Source organism: Macaca nemestrina, chromosome 12 (assembly GCF_043159975.1).
Source record: "Macaca nemestrina isolate mMacNem1 chromosome 12, mMacNem.hap1, whole genome shotgun sequence".
Classification (NCBI taxonomy): Eukaryota; Metazoa; Chordata; class Mammalia; order Primates; family Cercopithecidae; genus Macaca; species Macaca nemestrina.
The window spans coordinates 30941178-30966169 of record NC_092136.1 but is presented as its reverse complement, the minus strand read 5'-3'; the positions used below and the strand labels follow the sequence as shown (position 1 = coordinate 30966169).

Here is a 24992-nt window from a genome sequence, read left to right as displayed (position 1 = left end):
ATTCCGCGGCACTCTGCTCAAGCCATTTGAAGGGTTTTTGAGAACAGCTGGTTTTCCTAAATAGACTGAGTGTTCCACCCTTCCTTCTCCCAGACATCATTTGTCTAGAAGGCACATCATTTTTTTTTTTCTCCTTTTACTTCCCTACCCTCAGGTCTCAAATATCTAAGCTGCTAAAAATTCTGAACTGGGAAGCTTGAGATGGAGATCTGTTGTTATTTTTGTTCAATATGGACAATGAAGAGAGGAGAGGGAAGGCTGTTTTTCTACCCAACAGGGAGTGGTGAGGAGTACTTGGCTAGGGAGAGCACTTCCCAAGTGCCAGGCATGTGACTAAACACTTTGTACACAAAATCTCATTCAATCTCCCCAGCTCTAGGAGGCAGAGGAAAGCATATCTCAAAAAACTGGCTGCAGGTCACATGGCTGGTAAGCGGCAGTGCCTGCCCATGAACCTGGGTGAACAGGAAGCTGCCATTGGGACAATCTTTAGGGGGGCCCAGAATTCCAGATAGTATTTCCCAGGAGGTGGGTAAGGACCTCAGGGGAGGTGTCTCAGAGCCTGCTGGCCACGGAGCAGGGAAAGTTGGCTGAGCAGTGCCCAGAGGCAAAGCTGGCTGTCTCCTGACCCAGCCCTGGCAGAGGGGGCTTTTGCAGAAACTCCAGACAGATGCAACCTCTCTGGTGGCAACATCCTTGTTGAAAACAGACAGAAGGCTCCTCCTGCTATTCCTCCCACCTGTGGGATGCGGAGGAGAGCAGGGGCTATGAGGCTCACCTGGTGCCCAGGCAGCTCCAAGAGAGGTGTTCACTCCAGGTGAACATTTCGCACTTAACTTTGACCTTTTGGAGGTCAGAGATACTCAGCTTCCCCTGAAATCCCGAGGGCTGGTGGCTACTTGAAAGCCTGGGGGCTCCATCCCTCAGGGAGCCTTAGGAACCTGGGCCAGTCTTGAAGGATATTTTATTTTCACTGGCCGCATGCCTTAATGGGAATTTCTGTTCTCTCAATGGGTCGTGGGAAGAGAAGGCTGTGTCTTCGATATTGCCTGATGCAGGAATCACAGAAGCTTCTGGAAGGAATCCTAGCAATGACCTGGTCTAACCTTTCATGATGCTGATGGAAATACAGAAGCCTCTGGCCGGAGAGCCGTGTCTGAGTATCTAAGACTTGGATGGATTTAAGGAACTCTGGCAACGCCACTGGCGATCACTTCTGTTAACTTCATTCTTTAAAATTGTGGTAAAATATACACAATGTAACACTTAACCATTTTAACTCTTCTTAGGGGTCCAGTTCAGTGGCATTAAGTACATTCACATTGTTGTGCAGTCATCGGTGCTATTCACTTCCAGAACTTATTCATTATCCCAAACTGAAACTAATCCTTGTTTTTTTTTTTTTTTTTTTTTTTTTGACATGGAGTCTCCCCCGTTGCTCAGGCTGGAGTGCAGTGGCACACTCACAGCTCACTGCAGCTTCAACCTTCTGAGCTCAAGGGATCCTCCTGCCTCAGCCTCCCGAGTAGCTGGGACTACAGGTGTGTGCCACCATGCCCAGCTAATTTTTGTATTTTTTCATAGAGACGGGGTTTCTCCATGTTGCCCAGGCTGGTCTCAAATTCCTGACCTCAGGTGATCTGCCTGCCTTGGCCTCCCAAAGTGCTGGGATTGCAGGCAGGAGCCACTGTGCCTGCTCCCTGACCCTTTTTTTTCCTTCTCTGTGACTCAGGCTGGCGTGCAGTGGCATGATTGCAGCTCACTGCAGCCTCGGTCTTCCGGGCTCAAGGGATCCTCCTGCCTCAGCCTCCCAAGTAGCTAGGACTACAGGCATGTGCCACCATGCCCAGCTAATTTTTAAACAATTTTTTATAGATACGAGGTCTCACTATGTTGCCCAGGCTGGTCTCCAATTCCTACGCTCAAGTGATAATCCTGCCTTGGCCTTCCAAAGTGCTAGGATTACAGGTGTGAGCCACCAAGTCCAGCTAATCCTTCAATTTTTTAAACACTTATGTGTGCTTACCAGGTACCAGACTGTGTCCTAAACACTTCCCTTGTAATAACTCATTTCATTCGCATATGAGTCATTGTGTAGCACTGTGGTCATTCCCATTTTACAGATGAGAAAACTAACTGGGACATGAGAGGTTAAGATGACACAGCCAGTGTCAAAGCCAGACTTCCCGTTTGGGACACACCAGGTCTTCACAACACAGAGCTGCTGCTTCACTGTCCAGGCCGTTGCCTGGGGCAGGTGGTTGTGGCCCACCCCTCCCACTGCCACCCCAACTGCTTCCCAGCAGAATAGGCAGAAAGAAGGGGCTCCCACAATGGCAGGTCTGGCTTAAGTGAGGCCTGGCATTATGCATAGGTAGAGAGAGAGCCTGGAGCTGGGCCCCACCACTGTGGGACACATAGGGAGGGCAGGGCGACTTGAAAGTTTTCATTTTCCTCCTTCGGATTTAACCTGTTAACCAAATTTCAAGGGAAGGAGATGGAGTACATTTCTCATATCTTTCTGGGAAATGAGGTGCTTCTTACGCCTAAAGGAGAATTGTACAATGTATCTGTTCGATTCAAGTCCAAATGCAATGATCTAGACCTTACAGATGAGGGTAAGAGATTTCACATATGCGTGTGTGCGCGCGCACGCACGTGTGTGTGTGTGTCCTTGTAGGGTGGGGGCAGGTGTGGGATTCCATTATGTAGGTAAGTGCCTCAAGTCTGTGAGTGTGGCCTGGCCCCTGGCCCCAGAGGCAGGGGCTTCTGGTAGTGGACTTTTTGGAGCCCCTGGAGACATAGCCTCTCTTGCACACTGCCTGCCTCCGGATACTGAGTCTGGACTCCTACATGGGGTTAACACTCAGTGAGGACTGACAGCTTCTTTGGCACTTGCAGGACCGCCAAGCAGTGCGTGCTCCTGTGTGCCAGCAGTCAGCCAGGTGTGCTGTGATGTGTGGTCACCCAAGCACCTCAGTGACAGAGGCCCTCAGAGGGTTTCGTGGGGCAAAGCTCGGCTGGCCTCCCTCCGGCATGGGATTTTCTCAAGGTCCCATGCTGCCTTCTCAGGTAGAGAAATCCCAGCTGACAGAGAGGAGGAAGGGTGGGGAGGGGGGCCTGGGGAACAGCGAGGGGCTCATATTTACTGAGCACTTGTTTTGTGCCAGGCTACATATTTACACCCTTTGGCTCCCTTAGTCCTTACAGTAGCTCTCATCACCCCTGGTTTAGGGAAAAAGAAATAGAAGCTCAGAGAATAATGATATATTAATATCAATAACCACAGTGTGATATCAACTATAAGATGGGTCAACTTGCATGGAGCTTAACTGTGAGGCCCAGGGCAAGTCACTTAGCCTCTCTATATCTCAGTTTCTTCATTTATAAGACGGGGATAATAATTGTTCATCTCATCGGGTTTTGGCAAGGATGAGATGGCGCTTGGCACAAGGTTTGGTACACAGCTTGTGTTTGGTAAATGTTGGCTAAAATCACCATGATCAAGCAACCACAGTATACCAGGTCCTGGGCTAAGGGCTTTCTTTCTACTACATTGTTTAAATATCATAATAACTCTAAGAGACGTATGTTTTACTTGGTAGCAAAATGAGGCTCAGAGAGGTTAGCTGAGTCGTGCACGGCCGCAAGGCCACAGGACTAGGGAGTTTGGGGGTGAGGGTTCCAGCACCTTTTATCTGCAAGAGGTTGCCCTTCCTTCCATCCAGGAGCCCTCCAGCCCTCTGCCCTGAACTCTGGTGTTCCTAGGCCCCAGCACAGCCTTGTCTTCCACCTGAGGCCAGCACCACCTCCTGCCCTAGCCCATCCTGGCTGCGCTCAGATGGGCTCCTTCAAACGTACGTACCTGTCTGATGCTCAAAGGCAGGGTAGTACTCTTCATTGCTGAACAGATCAGTCCACGACATCAAGGGATCGCAGAAGGATGCATTCGGCAGGAAGGTGCTGTGTGTCACCGAGTCCAACATCACCCTGCAACAGCGGGAGAGGTCGTGAGGAGGCTGGGGTGAGGGACTCCTAAAGCTACACTGTGCAGGAGCCCCTAGCAGGGCGATACTTGGTTTTTAAAAATGATAACAAACATGTCACTCACTAGGAGCAGGCACCCCCTAATGTCACCTACAAGTGACATTGTTCCATCCTTGCCACATCCTGTCTATTCCCATTTTAGATGAGAAAACTGAGGCAAAAGGGTTGAGACAATTGCCCAAGTGATATAACTGGGAAGTGGCAAAGAGGGGACTTGAGCATGGAGGCTCTGAATATGCAATACTGCCTCTTTATTTATGTTTCCTGTTTGCTCACATCTGACCCCTGAACTCTGACTTATGATGTTCAATAATATGCTTCTAGAAACAGGGTAAGATGCAGCCATAAAAAAGAACAAGATCATGCCCTGTGCAGCAATACGGATGCAGCTGGAGGCCATTATCCTAAGCAAATTAAGTCAGGAACAGAAAACCGTATACCTCATATTCTCACTTAGAAGGGGGCACTAAATGTTGAGTAGTCCTGGACATAAAGATGGGAACAACAGACACTGGGGACTACCAGAGGGAGGAGGCAGGGAAGGGGGCCAAGGCTGAAAAATTAACTACTGGCTACTACCCTTGGTACCTGGGTGATGAGATCAATAGCGCCTGAAACCTCAGCATTATGCAATACGCATAGGTAACAAACCTGCACACATACCCCCTGAATCTAAACTAAAAGTTGAAATGATAAAAATAAAATAAAATTGACTTTTTTTTTAGGATGGAACCCCACTCTGTCGCCCAGGCTGAGTGCAGTGGTGTGATCTCAGCTCACTGCAACCTCTGCCTCCCAGGTTCAAGCGATCCTCCCACCTCAGCCTCCCAAGTAGCTGGGATCACAGGTGCCTGCCACCACGCCCAGCTAATTTTTGTATTTTTAGTAGAGATGGAGTTTCACCATGTTGGCCAGGCTGGTCTCGAACTCCTGACCTCAAGTGATCTCCCCTTCTTGGCCTCCCAAAGTGCTGGGATTACAGGTGTGAGCCACAGAAACTGGCCCCCCCCCAAAAAAAAAATAATAAAAACAAGGTAAGAATTACTGTGTATGATTAATCCATAATTCTGAAATCTGAAAGCTCTGAAAACTGAAAGGAAGTGTGTGTGTGTGTGTGTGTGTGTGTGTGTGTTTGCTGCAATCTTATTTTCCAGCACAAAATAGTCCTGAATTGATGTTATATAGTTTTATATACTGTTTTATATATACATACTCATACATACAACATATATATGTTATACAGTTTTATAACTATGGTATCAGTTTTATTTATTGCACTGAGTGAATATTCTTATGATGCAGTGCGGAAATATTAATGTTTTGAGCAACCCTAAACCTGAGGGGTAATCTGTACTCCACTATATATATATACTATCTCGCCTTCCTAATCTGTGAAGAATTCAGAATTCTGTAGCGTGTGTGGCCCAAGGTTTTGGAGACGAGTGTGGACCTGCGCTCACTGCAACAAGCACTTTGGGCTTCATACTAAGTACTTTAGCACTTTAACTTCATTATTCCTGGTCTGCTCAGAACAACCACTCTGAGATAGGTACTGGCAAGCAGTTCCATTTCATAGAAGAGGGATGGAGGCTCTGCGATTCCGGATAACACATACAAAGCCAGCGAGACTGGGTGGCGGCTCAGGTGTGTCTGTTTAAAAAGCCCATGATTCTAATTGCCGTGCTCCAGTCCCCACCCACATTGGCCGCGGCAGGGAGCTCTGGGGAAGGGTGTGTGGTTGAGGCTGGAAGGAAGGCAGAAAAGAACAGGCCTGGGGCCCCCGCTTTAACACATTCTTGCCTGTGCCAGTCTCAACTTCACTGCTTCCCATATTCCCACATGCCACTCTCTGCTGAATCCCATCTCCCCACAATTCCGAAAATATAATAATCTGTGTTTGACAGATGAAAAGAATCTGCTCACCCGAATTCTTTTTTCTGATTCTCGAAATAATGTTGAGATAGAGTAGTTCTTTCCTCATTTCGCGAAGGGAACATAGCAGCTCAAAATCACACCACTGGTAAGTGTCTTGCGATATTAAACACATGGAATTTTAAGATTGGCAGGAACGAATTCTTTATCTAGTCCAGTGTTTCCTAAACTTCAGTCATTTGCCTACGACTGTCATAAATTTCACTCAATCCATATACTATAAGCACTATTATTTACTTAAAATACTTAAAAAAATCATCAACTCCCTTTTTGTTTTAACATAAATATGGTAATTAAAAAGAAAACTTTATATCAGCACTATAAATTGGAAGTCCGGATTTTTAAAACATACATAAAAATAAATATTTAAGCATTTGAATAAAAATGGTGCATGCGCCACCTAAATCAGGGGTTAGCAAACTACATCCTACAGGCAAAATGCAGTCCCTCACCTATTTTTGTAAAGTCTGCAGTTAAAAATAATTTTACTGCTGGGCACAGTGGTTTACGACTGTAATCCTGGCACTTTGGGAGGCTGAGGCGGGTGGATCACCTGAGGTCAGGAGTTCAAGACCAGTCTTGCCAACATGGTGAAACCCCGTCTCTACTAAAAATACAAACATTAGCTGGGCGTGGTGGCACATGCCTGCAATCCCAGCTACTCAGGAGAGTGAGACAGGAGAATCGCTTGAACCCAGGAGGCAGAGGTTGTAGTGAGCTGAGATTGTGCCACTACACTCCAGCCTGAGCGACAGAGCAAGACTACGTCTCACAAAAAAAATAAAAAATAAAAAAAATTCACATTTTTAAGTGGTTACATTTTAAGTGGTTATATAAATATTTACATCATATCCTTTATTTTGCCTTTTGGCTTGCTAATCCTAAAATACCTGGCCCTTCAAGAAAAAGTTTGCAACCCCTAACCAGATTCATCTGGCATATTGCCAGTTTATGCGAGTACCACGAGTACCACATGTTGGAAAATACTGAGTCCAATTTCCCTCCTCACCTCCACCATTTTACAGTTGAGGAAGCTGAGACTCAGGGAATTTGTGTAACTAGCTCAAGGTCACATAGCTAATGGATGCCAGAGTTAAGTGGCAGGGAGGTCCTTAGTTTTCTGACTCTCAGCCCATCTGCTTCTCTTTCTGAAAACACAGTTGAGCCCAAGGCACACTTATATAGCAAATCAAACCTCAATACTAAGAGGGGCAGGACTGTGTGATTCTGAAACCAAACGTCAATTCTTTACAGATGCTTGAAAATCTCCAATCAACATCATCATCATCATCATCATCATCATCAAATGTGCATGAGAGGCCAGGTGCAATGGTTCATGCCTGTAATCCCAGCACTTTGGAAGGCCAAGGTGGGTGGTTCACTTGAGGTCAGGGGTTCGAGACCAGCCTGGCCAACATGGCGAAACCCTATCTCCACTAAAAATACAACAATTAGCTGGGCATGGTGGTGCACACCTGTAATCCCAGTTTCTCAGGAGGCTGAGGCATGTGAATTACTCGCACCTGGGAGGCAGAGGTTGCAGTGAGCTGAGATCGTGCCACTGCACTCCAGCCTGGGTGACAGAGCAAGACTCTGTCTCAAAATAACAACAACAACAACAACAACAACAACAACAACATGTGCATGAGAACTCCTCTCCAGATGTAAATATATAACCGAGTTTGAATTCTGACAGTTAGGCACCTTTTCTGGGCCATCACCTGGGAGTTTCCAGACCCTGCTGGGAAGTCTCTTCTCTGATGCCTGGAGAGGGTTAATGTGCTCTGCAGATTATCGTGGGCATGGATCTCCTCCTGGGAGCCCAATCAAACAGATGTCAAGCCTGCATGGGTTTGGGCTGTGATTTTCCCACGGATTGGCTGGTTTTATATGCTGAATGTGGGGGGCAGGGAGGGGGTAGGATGCTGAAGGATGGGGTGAGAGGTTATGAGGAAGGGAAGGGCCCCAGGAGCTGAAAGCCACTTCTGCTTTCTGGACTGGACTTCAGAAAATTTCCTTTAAGTGAGGGGCTGAAGACAAATATATCCCTTTTCTTCTGGGCCAGAAGGCTCAGAAAACTAAAGAAGAGGATGGCAGGCCTGTGATATGACCTTCACTGGGCTGGGAGAAAGGAGAGCTGAATTCCGTATGGAAGAAAATAGAAAATAGTCCCTAGGTCTTCAATGTCGAATAAAGAATCCACCAAATACAAAATGTGACAATGGAAATGCGGTCTTCCTCATCTATGCCTGACTAATTGCTCTCAAAAGTCATTTGGTGTTAAAAAAAAAAAAAAGGTCATTTGGTAAATTGAATGGAATTATATAAAAACTAGAAATATTCTTTGATCAATAGGATTTTTACCTCCTTTAATATTGTTATTCTTTCTCCTCTTTACACCGGCCCACTCACTTGATCTGTAATCTGTCTAGTGCTCTGTGTTACACAATGCTGTATCTGATTCCCTTTGGTAATTCCTTCTAAGGCAAATTATATCCATTAAGTTTTTGTTAAGGGCCTTCTCAGATGTAAAACATGCTATTTTTCTTCTGTAATTATTTCTTGCTTTTGGAAAAATATCTCTCATAAAAGTAGAAAAAGGTGTCTTTTTGTTTGTTTGTTTGTTTTTTTTCCTATTACAGTAGGAGCAGGTGTTATTAACTCTGGGCTCTCCACAAAAGACCTTGGTTACTTAGCCAGCATGCAGTAGGTGTGAGAGTTCAGGAATAATGGCTGCTTTGTATTCAGCAGCCTCTCTTCTCTAGGCCCTCTAAGGTCTTTGCAATCATTGAACATTTTAGCTCTTAATGGAGGTAGAGCAGGATGGGTGGGAAAAGGCAGGTGGTCGGAGCCTCTTAGCAGTAACACTGAGGCCCAGGGATATGCGAACACAGGTCTGAGGTTAGGCCAGGCCTGCTCAAGGGGGGTGATATTGGCCCTCTCTTTAGGGGACAAAAATGGGTTCTTGGGGGTCAAAAAACTGAGATATTAATTACAGTGTTTTTTCACACTCCAAAGGTCTACAGTAGATGTATAGTGTATCTCTGATATTCACATTTCTGGTGGGGAGATGATTAAGAAAAAAATGACCTAAAAAGGGTCCTTAGGAGAAGTGATAAAGAAAAAAGGTGGAGAAGCGCTGTGATAGATCAACCTAGTGTCAGCGTCAGGACGGACAGCGATCTCCTGGGAGGTCTCTGGGCCTGCTGTTCTGGACACACTTTTCATTTTGTGAGGGACTAGCTGGCTCCTCATGGAAGAAGCCCTGGGCCTGGAGTTATGATTTTGCCTCTTGCCCCTCTCCAAATCTCAGTTCTTCAACTACTAAATAAGAACACAGATAAGACGGCCCCCAAGGTCTGCCCTAACTCTGTGACTTTCTGCAGACATCCATCTGATTGAGCCAACACATCCAAACCTGGGCATGCACACACAAATGCATACACATTGATTATATTGGGATTTTTTTGGTCGAGCAAGTCCACCAAATTGGAGGAAAATCCAACCGCTACACACACAGACTGAACTTTTAGTGCTGAAAAAACCCCCTGATTTCCTCTTCTCCCTTTTCTCCTGTGCCCACTGCCTTCTACCCCAGTAGGATGTAGATACCTCAGGACAGCTGGACATTCTTTGCCCAGGCTAGCTGGGTACCCTACACACTCTGGATCCTCACTCACTGCCCACCAATAGATCATTGGAAGTTGGAATCAGTTTTCCCCAAATGTAGTCATCGTGCTAGCTGCCTAGTAAGTAGGAAAGGCTCAGGAATGATTAACACAAGGTGGAGGAATCAGGTGGGCTCACTTCACACGTGAGAAAGTGGGCTGCAGGTACCTGTGGGAGTGAGGCAGCGATGGCATGGAAGCTGAGGTCCCCGGATGCCTCCAGTGGCTTCTGAACCCTTCTCAGAGCCGGCTCACACACCAAATGCACACAGAGAGCGTCCACCCAGTCGGAGGCACAGGCCTGTGGGCTTCTCAGTGTTACACAAATCAGAGGCAGCAATAACAGGTGTGGCGCCATGGCCTGAACAACCTGGCACCCCTGCTCAGCCTCCCAGAGAGAGGGGAAGGAGCAAACCACTCAGCCTTGGCCAGTTTGCCAGAGGAGGAAAATTCCTTCCTGACTCTGGTGGTGATCATCAACTTCACTCTGGGCATGTGACGAAAAATTGACCCAATTAAGCGTCTACACATTGGCAGTTTACGGGCCAAATCGTCACTGGGCAGAAAAAGGCCATAGGGTGCAAAATATAGAAAAAAAGAGGCCAAGAAAGGGCTTCCTCAATCCCACCCTCTGAGTGGTCTCATCGGGAAGAAAATTGGTTTTCCTTCCCCAAAGCCTCAGTGACACCCAAATATCCACTCTGTCCTAAGCCTTGTGAGCAAGAGAGGGTCGATTTCCCAGCCCTTGGACCTCCCTAAGAAGGGGCCCATTGAGGAGAACCCAGTGGAGTATTTCAACACTTACTGCTAAAGAAAGCTTGAGGGTTGGGTGCTTGAGTGTTTGTTCTTCTGGGAGGAACCCCAGCAGCTATGAGAACCAATTTGCTGACCTCTTGTTGTTAAGTGATTTCTCATCTTTCTTTAGCTTGCATAGGGAGTTTGCATGTTTGTTTGTTTATAGTTGTTTTTCTGTTTATAGCTGTTTTTCTGAAGGTGCAGTGAAGATCCAAAAAGGTATGCCATGTAGTTTGCTGTGGGCTTCGATGCAAAGCTTATCAGTTTTGGATTAAATACATCAGGGGTTAAATCCTACCTCTGCTGCCGCGAACGTGGGGCACATTTACTACCCAGCCTGCTGAAATTCTTAAGCTTTTTTTTTTTTTCATATAGATGTAGTATATAAATATTCATGCCCCTCTTTGACCTCCGGTTTCTTCATCTTTAAAATAGGGATTTTTTTTTTTTTTTTTTTTAAATCATGCAATCCAATATATGCAAAGGATGGGGGCATAACACATATATTCAATCCTGTTTTAGAGGGAAAAATCAGCCATCAACAATGTATGTAAAAATTTGCCACTCTGGTGACTTCTGAAAAAGGAGAACGACCAAACTGAAAACTCTGGCCCGAGAATACCTTAGATGATCAAAAACAGTGTCACAGAGAACACGAAGACAAAAGAATCAAGCGTTCACTTGGACGGGCAAACCACCCCTTTCCCTGGGTCTCTGAACTAGACTGAAACACAGAGCTGCCTCCCTAAGTCATCTAGCCTTTCTGGCCTCAGTTTCCTCATCTGTAACATGAAGCGATTGCACCTAATGATGTCTGACACACTTTCGGGCGTACAAAAGACTCATCCATCCACACGCGGGCCCGGCTTCAGCCTGAGGCGAGAGCTTGTGCTACCTGCGGCTGTCAGCAGGGGGCACCCCCACAGAAATCCCACACACTGCAGAGTCTGACAAGGCCTGAGAACACAGTGGAAAAACCCTAACCATTGCTTTTCTGGAAGCATTCTCTTCTGGGGAGATGTCAGAGGGCAAATGGGTTTCTTTTAAAACTATTTTGTACAAATTCCTGAAAATGCCCCATACTATAATAAGGCAGTTCCCTGTATCGAGGGGTGGGGGACCGTGGGCAGGCCGGTGGGGAAAGGAATTCAGTCAGGGGAGAAGGGTAGGTGGGGGCTTTCCTTGAAGCTGAATATTTTTCTGTGTAAAATCCAGCTTCCCTTCCTAAAGAAGCTTTAGGGTGGATACAGAACTGAGTGCCTGGGCACGTTCTCTTAATTCCCCTTGGTTCAGCTAAGAGATCCTGAGGGAGTGGGGGCTGTGAGGAGGGTGGGTGGCCGCACGGCCTGCGGAGGCAAACAGGTCTCTCTCAGGCAAGCCATCACATCTGTGTCAAACAGCTCCCGGGAGGCCCTGGGACTGCACCCAGCGCAGGTGCCGGCCCTGGAGCTGCAGATGGACGAGCAGACCCAGGCCCCAGGCCGAGCCTCTGAGACCTGACACCCCTTACGATTCATCCAAAAAAGCAAAGAAAAGGCGCTTACGTGAGGGCAGCGGTGGCTAGGTCCAAAGAAGAGGTTTTCAAGGCAAGAGAAGGCAGGCGCTCCCAGCACCAGCGTACAGTGGAAATAAAGCACCTGTAGCCTTGTGATATAAGTGACACCTACAGACAGGTCCGTTTGGTTTTTCAGGTTTATGCACAGCCCCTTTGATGACGGTGACATACAGTGTGACACGGCTCCTTGGAAGGGGGGGAAATGGTTCTCATATGCAGAAAGTTTACCTTTATCCTGCTTTTGTGCCAACTCACCCCTGCCCTGCAACCCCCCACTCCCAGCCTAGGGGACTCAGTAAACAAGCAGAAAATTCTTGTCCCTGGGAGCTGTGCGGGATCGTGCGTTTGCTGAGGAATTTTCCTCTGTGCAAGCTGGAGGGGAAACGCAGTTTCCACCCTGGTGCCGGTCTACACTGCCTCTCTCCCAGGCTGCCTGAGCGCAGTGCTTTTGTAAGATCATGTCTTTCTCCGTTTTTCCCATGTGGTGAGAAGGAAGAGCATTATAGGGCCGGTGTTAAGACCTTAGGTTTTGTAGCTAGTTGCCTTTGGATTCAAATTCTGTGTCCATCATTTCCTAGCTGTGCTACCTAGAAAAATGTAGCTAACATCCCTGGGCTTCATGAGTCTAATGTAAGTGATGGGGCCTCTCCTCATGGCTACTATGAGATTCAGAGGAGGCCAGGCAAGCCCTCCGTTAGCTATGATGACTGCAGCATTTTCCTTGATAGGGCACGTTCACCAGGACTCCCCCTTGCTATTTCTTCCAACCTACACCTTCCAACCAGGTGAAGGGAATAGGCAGCTTGGAGAACTACTTTAGGGCCTTTTCTTCTACTTTTTCTCCCTAAGCCCCATCAGGGCATCAGACACATTAACTTATTAAACTTCTAACACTTGGATGTAATGAGCCGTGCAGCGGCTTCCTCCCTTTCCCCTCCTCTGTTTCACAGACAGAGAAATGAAGAGGCTTAGTGGCCCAGTCAGGTGTCCAAAGCTAATAGGCCAGGGGGCCTGTTGAGGATGCCAGCTCTCAGGTGTCTCGCTGAGAACTGACTGCTTTTTAGTACTTCTCGGTGACAACAGAAACTGCCTAATTTAGGCTGTGAGGCAGTGTCCCAGGTCATCTATGAGACAGGTATTTATAATGCTGTGCCTTTTTGCATTCTGCTTCTAGCCATCTTGGGCAGCTGCGATGTTGTATTCAAATGGCAGACTCCAAGTTTTAAGGCGAAAGCAGGGACTGGTTTGTTAGGTTTTCCTGGGATCACCGGGCATGGGTACAGACACACAAATACAAATACACATAGAGTCTGCAGAAACAAAAGGCAGTTCATGAGAGGCTACGGGGTGTCATCATGGAAAAATTGTTGAAGAAAGATAGGTGACTGCCTAGGCCCCTATCTTGGCTGGATAACCTGAACTTCTCTGGTCTTCATTTTCCCCCAGTGGCAAAAGGAGGAAGTGGGATTAAAATAGTGATTTTTTCAAACTGCGACTTGAGGAACCCTGGGGGTTCCCCGGAGCCCTTACAATGACTTTTGTGGGTGAGAGGATGGGAGTGGAGTAGAGTGGGTTAGGCTGTAGACCACCCTGTTCCTTCCTGACTCAATACGAGCATCTCAGCTTTTATATAAATCTTCTGGGTAAGATTTCATTTGAACAAAAGAATCTGCCCTTAGAAAGGATTTGCAAGTAACTGGATTACATGGTCTTTGGGCTTCTTTTACGCTTTAAAATTCTGTACTTCTCTTCCTCTTTGGTTCCCAGGGGACAGTGGACTGTGATAGTCCTACACACTATGTTTTCCATGGTTGGGCACTGGCCTATCTTGTCACTGGTTTCTGAAATGTTACCAATGTTTCTTTCTGAACATATACATTCTTCTCAGTGGAGAGGTTTTTAGGGAAAATATGTTATTCTGATACTTTTTTTAGAAAAGAGTCTTTTGGGCTGGGTGCAGTGGTTTATGCATGTAATCCTAGCACTTTGGGAGGCCAAGGTGGGCAGATCATGAGGTCAGGAGTTTGAGACCAGCCTGGCCAACATGGTGAAACCCCATCTCTACTAAAAATGCAACAATTAGCCAGGTGTGGTGGTGCATGCCTGTAATCCCAGCTACTCAGGAGGCTGAGGCAGCAGAATCGCTTGAACCCGGGAGGCGGAGGTTGCAGTGAGCCAAGATCGTGCCATTGCACTCCAACCCGGGCAACAGAATGAGACTCCATCTCAAAAAAATAAAAAATAAAAAAATAAAAATAAAAAAAGTAAAGAGTCTTTTGGAGAAATTATGTATTTTTTTTCTGTACTCTCTTGGCTCAATTTTTTTTCCCCAGGGGCTGTGGCTGCCCAACTGACTCAATTATTTGAGTGTAAAAGTCTTCTGACAATGGATGTATAAGACCATGAACTCTGTCTCATGGTCCCAAATGTATAATATAGCATTTCTGGGTGCCTGTGTGTGAAATTACAGGCTTCTGGACCAGTGGATAAAAGGGATGATTAAGATAAACCCAAAATAAAAGAGGAATTTGACTCTAATTAAGTTTAACTATCACTTTAAACTTAAATTTGATTGGAGTGGAGATCTTGGATGATATTGAACACGAAGCATCTAAGAACTGCATTATGAGTGTTGAATGACAACAAGAATGGGGATTGGGGATGGAAGAGGAAGGTAAAAAAGGACTAGGGTGTGGGGAGGGGGGCAGAAGAAGGAATGAGACATTTTAGAACTCCCAGCCTATCCTGCTTCTGGTGTCCTGGCCATACAGCAATATTAAGTAACACTAATTGGGCTTATAATTGTAACATAGTGGCTAAGAAAACAGATTCTGGAAGGAGACTTCCTAAGTTTGACTCTCTGATCTGCCATTTGCTGTCTGGGTGGGTCTGGGAAGCCTGTTGAACATCTCTGCATCCCAGTTGCCTCATCTGTAAAATGGGGAAAAAGGATTACATTTCTTTTAGGGTGTGAATTAAATGAGTGAAAACTTGGGGAGTAGAGGGAGCCCTAACTAAGTGTGGCTTATCTACATTTTAACCTGTTACATTCTTTACATTAAATTTTCATACATTTTTGACAAGGAAGTTACTGATCATCTCTAATTTACAGATGAGGAAACTGAGGCACAGAGAGGTTAAGTAGAGAGGTTCATGGTTACACAGCTAAGTGGTAGAGCAAGTATTTTAGTCTAGGCTGCCTGCCTCTGGAGCCCATCCTCTTAACTGCTGTGCTAACCAGTTTCTGGGTGCTCCTGGGGCAGTTCTTTGGGAATAGGGAGGAGAGAATCACACCTAAAGAGCATCTATGATGTACCAAGTATTGTGCTAGGATGACTCACCTGTATTTCCTTGGTTATTTTTCACAATTATCGTGGAAGGTAGCTATCACTACTTTCTTTTTTAAGACAGAGAAACAGAGGTGCCATGATTGCTGGGGCTCACCCAGTTGGTCAGTGGCCAAATCTGTGTTGAACTCAGGCCTGACCAATGTTAAAGGCAAGCTGTGGAAACAGCAGCTTAAGTTGGCCTCTCTTCTTTAGCTCTGGACTCACACCGGCCTAAAAGGTGGTCCATCCCTCTCTATTGGCTCAAGATTTCTAGGATTCCTGGTTATTGCTGGCACAATCTGTCTGTTAGTATACGGTGGAAATTCTGGTACCTCACTGAATCTGGTGCCTAGTATGGTTCTTGGGATCAAGAATGCACTCAATACTTACATGGATCGTAAAATCACGTGTCTTAAAGGGCATGCCATCTGACAGAGGCTGGAGGCTCCCATCCTATTCTTTTCACTACATATAACAGGCTTCACATCTCAGCTGCTTTTCCTAGAACCTGCTCTTTAATCAAGGTCAACATTTCTTTGTCATTTATTTTTCCCCTCAACCTGCCATCTTCACTACCGACCCAAGAGGCAGCACAGGCTGAAAACAAAAATGAGTTAGAAAAACAAGTTTAGGTAAATTCATAGATAATGCCATTATAAGGAGAGATTTATAGTGTGATGGTGAAACGCACTGGCTTTGGATTAGACCCCTGTCACTATGATTCTCACTTACTATTTTTAGAAAAGAGTCTGTTGGAGAAAATGCAATTTTCTATGCTATATTGGCTCAAATATTTAAGAACAAAAAGATTTCTGTCAGTGGGTGTATATGACAACAAACTCCTAGCACCTGCCATCTGGGAGACATTAGATGAGCTATCAGCTTTTCAGGGTCACAATTTCCTCACCAGTGAAGTACCTACTATGATTCTTGGTGCATGGTAAGTTTCAATAAACGGCAGTTATTGTAATGGGCTATAGAGAGAGACACAGATATTGGTTGAGAGTCCCAATCTTTGGGCATTACCATAATAAGTAGGATAATGTTGCCCTTCCTCTTCCACAATGAATAGTCATAATAGCTACCATTTGCTGAGCATTTACTGGATGCCAAGAACTGTCTAGGCATGCTACAGGTATTAAGTCATTTAATCTTTATATCATTCCTCGGAGGTAGGTACCATTATTATCACCTAAAATTTACTGATGAGGAAACAGGGATAGAGAGTTGAAGTAACTTGCCCAATATCACATAGCATGTGGAACACAAAGCAGGACTGGAGCCTCTGCAGGATACACCAATACACCATATATGGAACCTATGCACCAGACTCCACAAGCTTTACCATTACTCTACCATTTGGTACCTCTCCAGGAGGCACAATCTAGGTTGAAGAGATACCAATTTTCTTAGACATCCCAAATTGCTGGTCGGATCCTTGAAAGCAAGGACAAGAGTTGTAAATATTTGTCCCCCAAAATGCCTTGCATAGACTCGTGCAGAAGTAGGTGCTTAAGCAATTTTCATTGGTTGATTGTCAATTGGTTGATTGATTGGTCAGATTTCTTTCTTTGCTTTGTTTCCTCTTTGGGTGTTTTCCCCTCATCCTCCTACATCCAGCTCACTCTTTAGCTGTTCATGCTACCATCCTCCTCACCAGAAGCCACGATTCAATTGAGAGCAACAGTTAGATGGCTCCCTCAATAACCCTTCCTTGGCTATGAGCCTCAGGACAGTAAAAGTCTCTGTTATTTCCAGTACTGAAGGCACCCTGGAGGTTAAACAATGGCAAAGTCAATGGGGAATATTGTAATAGAAAATGACAGAATTTGATTTCATTAAAATCTGTAATAAAAATACGATTCTATAGTTATAGGTTTAATTATGATATGTTTGTGAAATAGTTGATGCAACTGCATGACTGCATTGCTGGTCTTTCTTCCTCCAGTAAAGACACTGGAAGTCAACCTATTAGAGGTTTCTATATTTTGGGTGAGCCCAGTGAATCTGAAGCCATAATGCCTCTAGAAAGGCACAGATCTGAGAGGCACAGCCAAGGGGATCCTTCTCATAGGAAGGACTCCTGAAGACAGGATTTTCTTTAGATGTTTTCCTACCACACATAGGAAGTGGCAGCTCTGAGAGAGTTGTTTGGGATGGTAGTCTGAGGAATGGATGACTCCTGTGGCCAGCCTATACTGTTGTTAGAGGGTGGACTGGGCTAATGGTGCTGCCATTGGAATCTTGGGTAGTGAATGGGGCAGTCCCTCCTCATCAGGTTAATTAGCTTGATGAATCTGAGAACCATGCTAATGAAGGTTATCAATAGATTATCAATCATACAATTATTAAACACTTACTCTTTCTGCAGGCAAGCAAACACTGGACTTGCTGAGAGAACGTAACTTTCTGAACCTGTTTCCTCACCTGTCCAGTGTGAATGATCACACATGCAGTTTGATAATGTGTGTGACCACACACATTAGCTTCCATAGCTCTAGGCTAAACACCTCACTCCTGCCGATTGTCACCCATAGGCATGTCCTTGGCCAAAAGATGGGGGTGGAAGGATGTGAAGATGGAGCATTGGAGGTGAGAAGGGATGCTGGATCCAGGCAGATCAGCCGCATCAGTCAACCAAGTCTTAATGCTAAGATGTTGTTGGTTATAAGATACGTCATTGATTTAAACAATTGTCTTAGAGGAAATGCTATGTTAAATATGCAGATAGATAATCAAGCTTGTCTTGATTTCAGAAATGTTAAAATGTGAATTTGATAAATATAACAATAAAAAACCCAATAGGGCAGTATTTAATATCAATAAGAAGGATGTGAAAAAGAGTAAGACCTAGCTGTGGCCTTCAAGGAATAGAGATAACCTAACAGAGAATTCAAGAAGAAATATTTAGAAGCATTAATTAACTTCAAGCTAAATTTTGAGTTAGGGGCTGTAGGACTTCAGAGAAGAGGAGCTAATAGTGCTGGAGCAGCCGGAAAAAAATTTTCTGTAGGATTTGGTATTTGAGTTGGGTGATGAAGGATTGGGACGACCTGCTAGAAATTGATGCTTATTATGTGCCAAGCTCCATAGCTGTAGGAATAGGAGCTGTTATTATACCCATTTTACAGAAGAGAAAACAGGCTCAAAGAGCTTTAGTAATGTGCCCAAGGTCACACACCTAAGTAGCAGAGCTGGGATTCAAACCTAGGATAACCTAACTCAAAGCTCAGGCCCATTGGCCACTGTGTTCTGCAGTGTCTCGGGGGCTCTTTCAATCAAGAGGAAACCTGGCCGTGCATGGAAGGAGAAAATAGGCATGGACAGCCCATGACTGCTAATTCCTACTCATGGGAGAAGGAAGTCTTACATGTGTCACTATTGACAGTCCGGAGTAAGTTGTGAATCATGTGTCTGGAATATCAGCACCTATGAACAAGGGGACCTCTGATGGCTAATGGGGACCCCAATATTGAAAAGGCCTCTGATTTTGTCTGCTATTTGGGAACAAACTTGTGTGGGGCAGCAAAATGAGACTTCGTCACCAGCTTTGATTCTGCTCTTACTCTTGCCCATAAAAATGAAATATGACTCCTCCATTTTTCTGGGAGTCATACTGTTGTGTCTGCCTGCCTGCCTGCCTGCCTGCCTTCTTTCCTTCCTTCCTTCCTTCCTTCCTTCCTTCCTTCCTTCCTTCCTTCCTTCCTTCCTTCCTTCCATCCTTCTTTCCTTCCTTCCTTCATTCCTTCCTTCCTCTCTCTTTTCTTTCTTTCTCTCTTTCTTTCTTTCTTTCTTTCTTTCTTTCTTTCTTTCTTTCTTTCTTTCTTTCTTTCTTTCTTTCTTTCTTTCTTTCTTTCTCTCTCTCTTTTCTTTTTTTCTCTTTCCTTTTTCTTTACTTTCCTTCCTTTCCCCTTCCCTTCCCTTCCCTTCCCTTCCCTTCCCTTCTCTTCCTTTCCCTTCCCTTCCTTCCTTGCCTTTCCTCGCCTTTCCTTGCCTTTTTGACAGAGTCTCACTCAGTCGCCCAGCCTGGAGTACAGTGTTGTGATTTTGGCTCACTGCAGCCTCTGCCTCCTGGGTTCAAGCAATTATCATGCCTCAGCCTCCTGAATAGCTGGGATTATAGGCTCACACCACCACGCCTGGCTAATTTTTGTATTTTTAGTAGAGACATGGTTTCACCATGTTGCCCAGGCTGGCTTCTAATTCCTGGCCTCATGTGGTCTGCCCTTCTCAGCTTCCCAAAGTGCTGGAATTACAGGTGTGAGCCACCGCGCCTGGCCAGTACTGTTGTGTCTTATGGATATTTGCTTGATTTTTTAATTCCATCATCTCTGAAATAATCTTGTTTTTTTTTTTGTTGTTGTTGTTGTTTTGCTTTTTGTTTTAACCATGTCTTTGCAATCTTTTGCCATCTTCCACAGTTTCATTTGCCATTAAAAACTTTACATGTCCAAATTACACACTGAAATTTCCCGAGTTTGATTCTGTTTGGGAACTTGCTTAGAGAAACAGTCTCTGTTGCAAACACAGAACAGTATAAGAATTTAGGTATTATGCTTTTACAAAACTATTATGAAGTTTTCTGATGTGTCACTTTATTACAGAGTTTAACATCATATCTCAACAGAAACCCAATGATTCTGGTACTGACAAATCCGAAGGGAGAGGCCTCAAAATTGGGAAGCTGCCAAGACTCACCCACAGGTTCCTGTCAACGTGGACTCACTTGTACCCCAAGCCTGTAGGCCTAAGTGGACTCCCCTTAGAACTTGTCTATCCTTAAGGTGAATGTCTGGGATTGGAAATTTTGGAAATTATTGTGAAGCAATTGGAATTAAAGTGAAGACAGGTGTCTTCAATGTCCTGGACATCACTCTTACCCACATCCCTGTTCATGAAACTATGTTTTAATTCTTTCTCAGCATGTGAAGGGAGATGGGCAGGATTCTGTTTCATGTTGCGTGAACAGTGATAGCTCTCTGGTTCCAAAGAACCAGTGAGATGTGGAACTTGGCTGAATATTTTTGAGTGATGCAATAATTTAAAAAGATATCCATGGTTTTGCAAAGAACATAAGCCATATAAGAAGGCAGTTAAAGAAAAACCAGTAACAGAAAGAACACTGGAATTTGAGTCTAATTGATGTGGGTTCAAATCTCATTTCTATCCTGTGGTAGCCAAGTTACTTATCTCCTTGAGACATGGTTTCATCATCTGAAAATAGTCACTTCATACAGTTTTGGTGACAATTAAATGAGATAACATAATATACGTAATATATGAAGCACTTAGCCCAGTGTCTGGCATATATTAAATACTCAATAAATGATTATTACTGTGATGTCTCCATTTCTAAATTAGCAAAATGGAAATAATATTAACTACTCACTAGATCAATTGAAATAATAAAGGTATATGTATCTGGCACATGGTAGATATTCATCCATCCATTTGTTCATTTTCAGTTTATCTGGAATCCATCAAAAGTTTGCAAACTCTGGGAGTTAGGAGAAGGCCACTATATTTGACCAACAGTCCTCTTTTATCTTAAATGGAGCAGTAGTTTTATAAAATGTTTATTTCCTTACCTAAACTGTTTTTCCCCCCCTGGGCCCTAATGTGCCCTTCTGGGAGCAAAGAAGCTCCAGGAATTCCAGCAAATCACTGCAGAGTGGCCAACAGGTGTGACATCAGAAGTCCTAATAGTGGGGCTTTGGTGAGTCGGCCTTTTTGCAGTGCCCAAGGGAGAATGGATGCTATCTACCTCTACGGGAAGGAAGCAGACACTTGGTGTTTCTGGTTTTCAGGCTGTATCCACTCCAGGCTTCAGCTGTCATTTTGGGCCAAGTTAAAGGCAGAGGGCAGATTTTGCACAAGGCCCTTTGAAGTGGGGAATAATCTGGGTCACGTATTCCAGCCAGGGTGAGCAGCAAGTTGCATAGTTAGTCAGCAGAAAAAGGCTGTATGTGGAGAGGGCTGGTCCAGGCACTAATGCTTCAGGTAGATTGCTAGGAAGGGCAGAGGCAACCAGGCTGGCTGTGCCTGTTCTACAGTCTCTAGGCAGTTTCTTGGCCTTCAGCTTCACTGTAGGGGGGGAACCTAGCCTCGGAGTGTTACTGGATACCTACGTCCCCACTGATGCCTGATCAAGTTTAAATCAAACCTGCAGTTCTGGGCCTTGCAAGTTCATTTCTCCTACCCAGTGTTGAGTGAAGTTGACTGCAGGCCAGACAAAACAATATTCAGGAGGAGCCCTACCCGTTCAAGATACTTTGCAACTGACACACATTTTGAAGGTGATGGACGTTTAAGACAAACCACGATAGGTCTGGAGATAAGATTTGAAAATCTGGCTGACAGCCACCACGGACGGCACCTGCAGGTGGAGTTTGCAACTAGGAACTCTATAGACTCTAGCTAATTATTGTACAGATATGGAAAAGCCTCTTTTTTGGGAAAAGGGTGATGACAAATCCGAGGTATAGTGGATAAAACAGGCACAATTTCAAGTCCAGCTGAATAAACCTGGGCAAACAGACACACACATGCATGTGTGCATGCTGTCAGTGCTACCACACACACTCCCATCCCTCATGTATAGAGCTCACCTAGTACCTAGACATACCCCTATGTCCACCACACTCTCCCCACAGACAACTTGTCCTCTCCATCGTACAGATCAACCACACACAGCACAGACCCCTCCCCCTTCTCCCATGCAAACATTATACACACAGCCATCAGATAAACACAGTCCCCTTAGGAAGCTGATTAATAAAACTATTTTATCTATAATTACACTTGACTGATAATAATGTCCTCAGAGCCTGCATGGTTAGATCGGCTCAGATTGTAACATACAGATTACGGCTGAACTCCCTTTGAACTCTGGCCACATTGCTGGTCTCTCCAGCTCAGAGATTACAAATGGCTTTAGGTGGATTCACCCCACGGAACCAAGAAGGTAAGTAGAATTCCAGCTCTCCTTGCTTTTGTTTTCTCTCCAAGCCTGTACAGATGATGCGATCTCTGAAAATACATGGCCAAATACAGGAGGAAGGCTGAAATCAAATAACCTCCTCCAACCCACCCTTGCGTATCCTGGTGGGTCACCTTGCAAACCAGTGTCAACCTCAGATTCCATAGAGGAGGTTGCCCGGAATGCTGTCTTGAAGATTGACACTTGAAAATAATCAGTTTAATTTCTGGGTCTTGGGCTCTTGGGGACGAGCTCCAGTGAGCCATAATTAACTCTTTAAAGTCTTCACCGTGTGCTGCAAATAGTAAAATATCTTATTCTTTATGATGTAATGCTGAATGGAGGCAGCAAGGAGGCTTTTCAGGCTAATTACATGTTGGAACGAGGTTAATGACATGCCGGAGATTCTTTGCATGGCTACCCTGACATTGACAAGTCACTCGGTAACATGCTAGGGCTAAAGACAGCGACTGCTTTTAAAGAAGGCAGGGGGGCTGGAAACTCAGCTAGACAGGCCCCTAATCTAGCCCCTCCCCTATCTGCCGTCCCCCGCCCCGACCCTACTTCCCATTTTTTGGGAATTAAGAAATCTTGGTTTTAAACTGGCATTCAATACCAAGGGCCTGGAGACTTGAATCGGCGTCCTCGTGGGTCTCAGCTCTATCTTACGCTTTTTACAGCAGCTGAATTTAGCCAAGGATGCAAACAAAAGCCCACTATCTAAGGGGATGTTTTTGGGCTGAGCAGAAGGCGTGTCTGTACAAACAAGCAAGGTATGCATCAATATGAATGACTGGATCTCAGTAAAATGCCCAAGACACAGGAATGAGTTCTGATTCCAGCCAGCTGAAGAGCTCACATTCTGGTCCCCATTCTGCAGGTGGGCACACTGGCACCTCAAAATCATGCAAGGAGATCTGACATCCGTTTCCATTCTTCTACCTGGGGCCAGGTTGTATGTTAGCCACATGCAGAGCTGTCTCCAAGAGACTCCAGCCCAAGCTCCAGTGTGCTGTGCACAGCTTTGTGACTCCCGACTTTCTCTTTTTTTTTTTTTTTTGAGACAGAGTCTCGCTCTGTCGCCCAGGCTGGAGTGCAGTGGCCGGATCTCAGCTCACTGCAAGCTCCGCCTCCCGGGTTCCCGCCATTCTCCTGCCTCAGCCTCCCGAGTAGCTGGGACTACAGGCGCCCGCCACCTCGCCCGGCTAGTTTTTTGTATTTTTTAGTAGAGACGGGGTTTCACCGTGTTATCCAGGATGGTCTTGATCTCCTGACCTCCTGATCCGCCCGTCTCGGCCTCCCAAAGTGCTGGGATTACAGGCTTGAGCCACCGCGCCCGGCCCCGACTTTCTCTATCTGGATGAAATTGGGTAAAAGTAAAAATGCATCTCACAGGCAGACTAAATAGGACAAAGTAGCTATGAAGGATGGTCCTGCTTCCTAGGGAGGGTTGTCTCACCCCTTAGGAGGGCGTTGGGGGCTGACTTGCAGGCTAAGTGTAAGGAAAAGGGCCTTAGTTTCCTTGGCATTTGCTAGGGCAGCCATCTCTTTTTCCTCCCTGGCAGATGGGCTGGGGCAAGGGCAGCTTTGCCCGCTGGACCCCGGCATTTCCTCTCCCCCCAGGTACCCTTTCGTCTCCCTGCACACTCAGATCCACACAGCACCCACCTCAGCTCATTCGTCCCACCAGGCTGGGCTGGACTCGGGTCCTCCAATGTTGTCATCACCCAGCCCTGCGAGGGCCCCGGCTGGATCGGCCCCTCCTCCTCAGTGAGAAGGACACCGCATGGCTGCCTCCAGGCAGGGGATGCCACCCCTGAGTGTCCTGACCCTGAGCAGCCTCCCAGGCGCAGCAGAGTCCTGGAGTGGCAGCTGACAGGTGGCTCTTCCACCTCCACAATGCCCAGGGGTCAGCAGAAGATTAGGCAAGTCCTTCGTTTTGTCATGAGCTACCACGGAGGGAGACAGCCAGAAAGAGACTCTTGCTCTGCGGTGAGTGGCTGAAGTCTCCGCGTGCCGCTGGTGGGTCCGTGGTCTCCAGCGCAGGGAAGGTGTGCAGCGTCTGGAGGAGCCAGAAAGAAATGTGTCAGACAGGGCTTGTCAGCACCTCAGCACCCTGCCAAATAGTAATTATCAGAGCCTCGTGCCACTCGGGAGAGGGAGGGCAATATTTGTATCCCCATTTTATAGAAGGGCAAGTGGAGGCCCAGGGAGGTCAGACAACCACTTTAGCCAGTCAGTCAGAGGCTAAACTTGGCCCTGAGCGGGGCTGACTCAGAAGTTACCACTGGAGCTTGGGTGAAGCCAGGCCTGCGGGGACAGCCACAGGCACCTCTGTCCCATGAAACTGTGGGATCCAACCCCTGCCCTCCTTGGGTCTGTGCAGAAGGCACTGAGGTGGCTCCCTTCTCTCTGCTGGCTGCGTCTCCCCCATATCCCTTCCCTGACTCTATTTTATTTTTTATTTTTTTGAGACAGAGTCTCGCTCTGTCACCCAGGCTGGAGTGCAGTGGTGTGATCTCCACTCACTGCAAGCTCCGCCTCTCAGGTTCACGCCATTCTCCTGCCTCAGCCTCCCGAGCAGCTGGGACTACAGGTGCCCACCACCATACCTGGCTAATTTTTTGTATTTTTAGTAGAGATGGGGTTTCACCGTGTTAACCAGGATGGTCTTGATCTCCTGACCT

At 46.0% G+C, this 24992-nt stretch overlaps 1 protein-coding gene across 4 annotated transcripts in view; it reads right to left on the bottom strand.

Annotated features, from left to right (window-relative positions):
• LOC105471547 (E74 like ETS transcription factor 5) overlaps positions 1-24151 on the bottom strand; it is a 47399-nt gene extending 23248 nt beyond the window's left edge. For 2 of the 4 annotated variants that reach the window (XM_071074888.1, XM_071074889.1), the window contains exons 1-2: positions 23974-24151; positions 3866-3990 (exon numbers count right to left, since the gene is read on the bottom strand). In XM_071074888.1, coding sequence (XP_070930989.1) covers positions 3866-3990; positions 23974-24029 — 181 coding nt within the window. In that variant the 5' untranslated portion in view covers positions 24030-24151. Of the gene's footprint in view, positions 1-3865; positions 3991-9816; positions 10078-11986; positions 12098-23973 lie in introns of those variants that run through there. The other 2 variants (XM_011724062.2, XM_011724061.3) reach the window with 2 other exon arrangements.
• Positions 24152-24992: the final 841 nt, after the last annotated feature.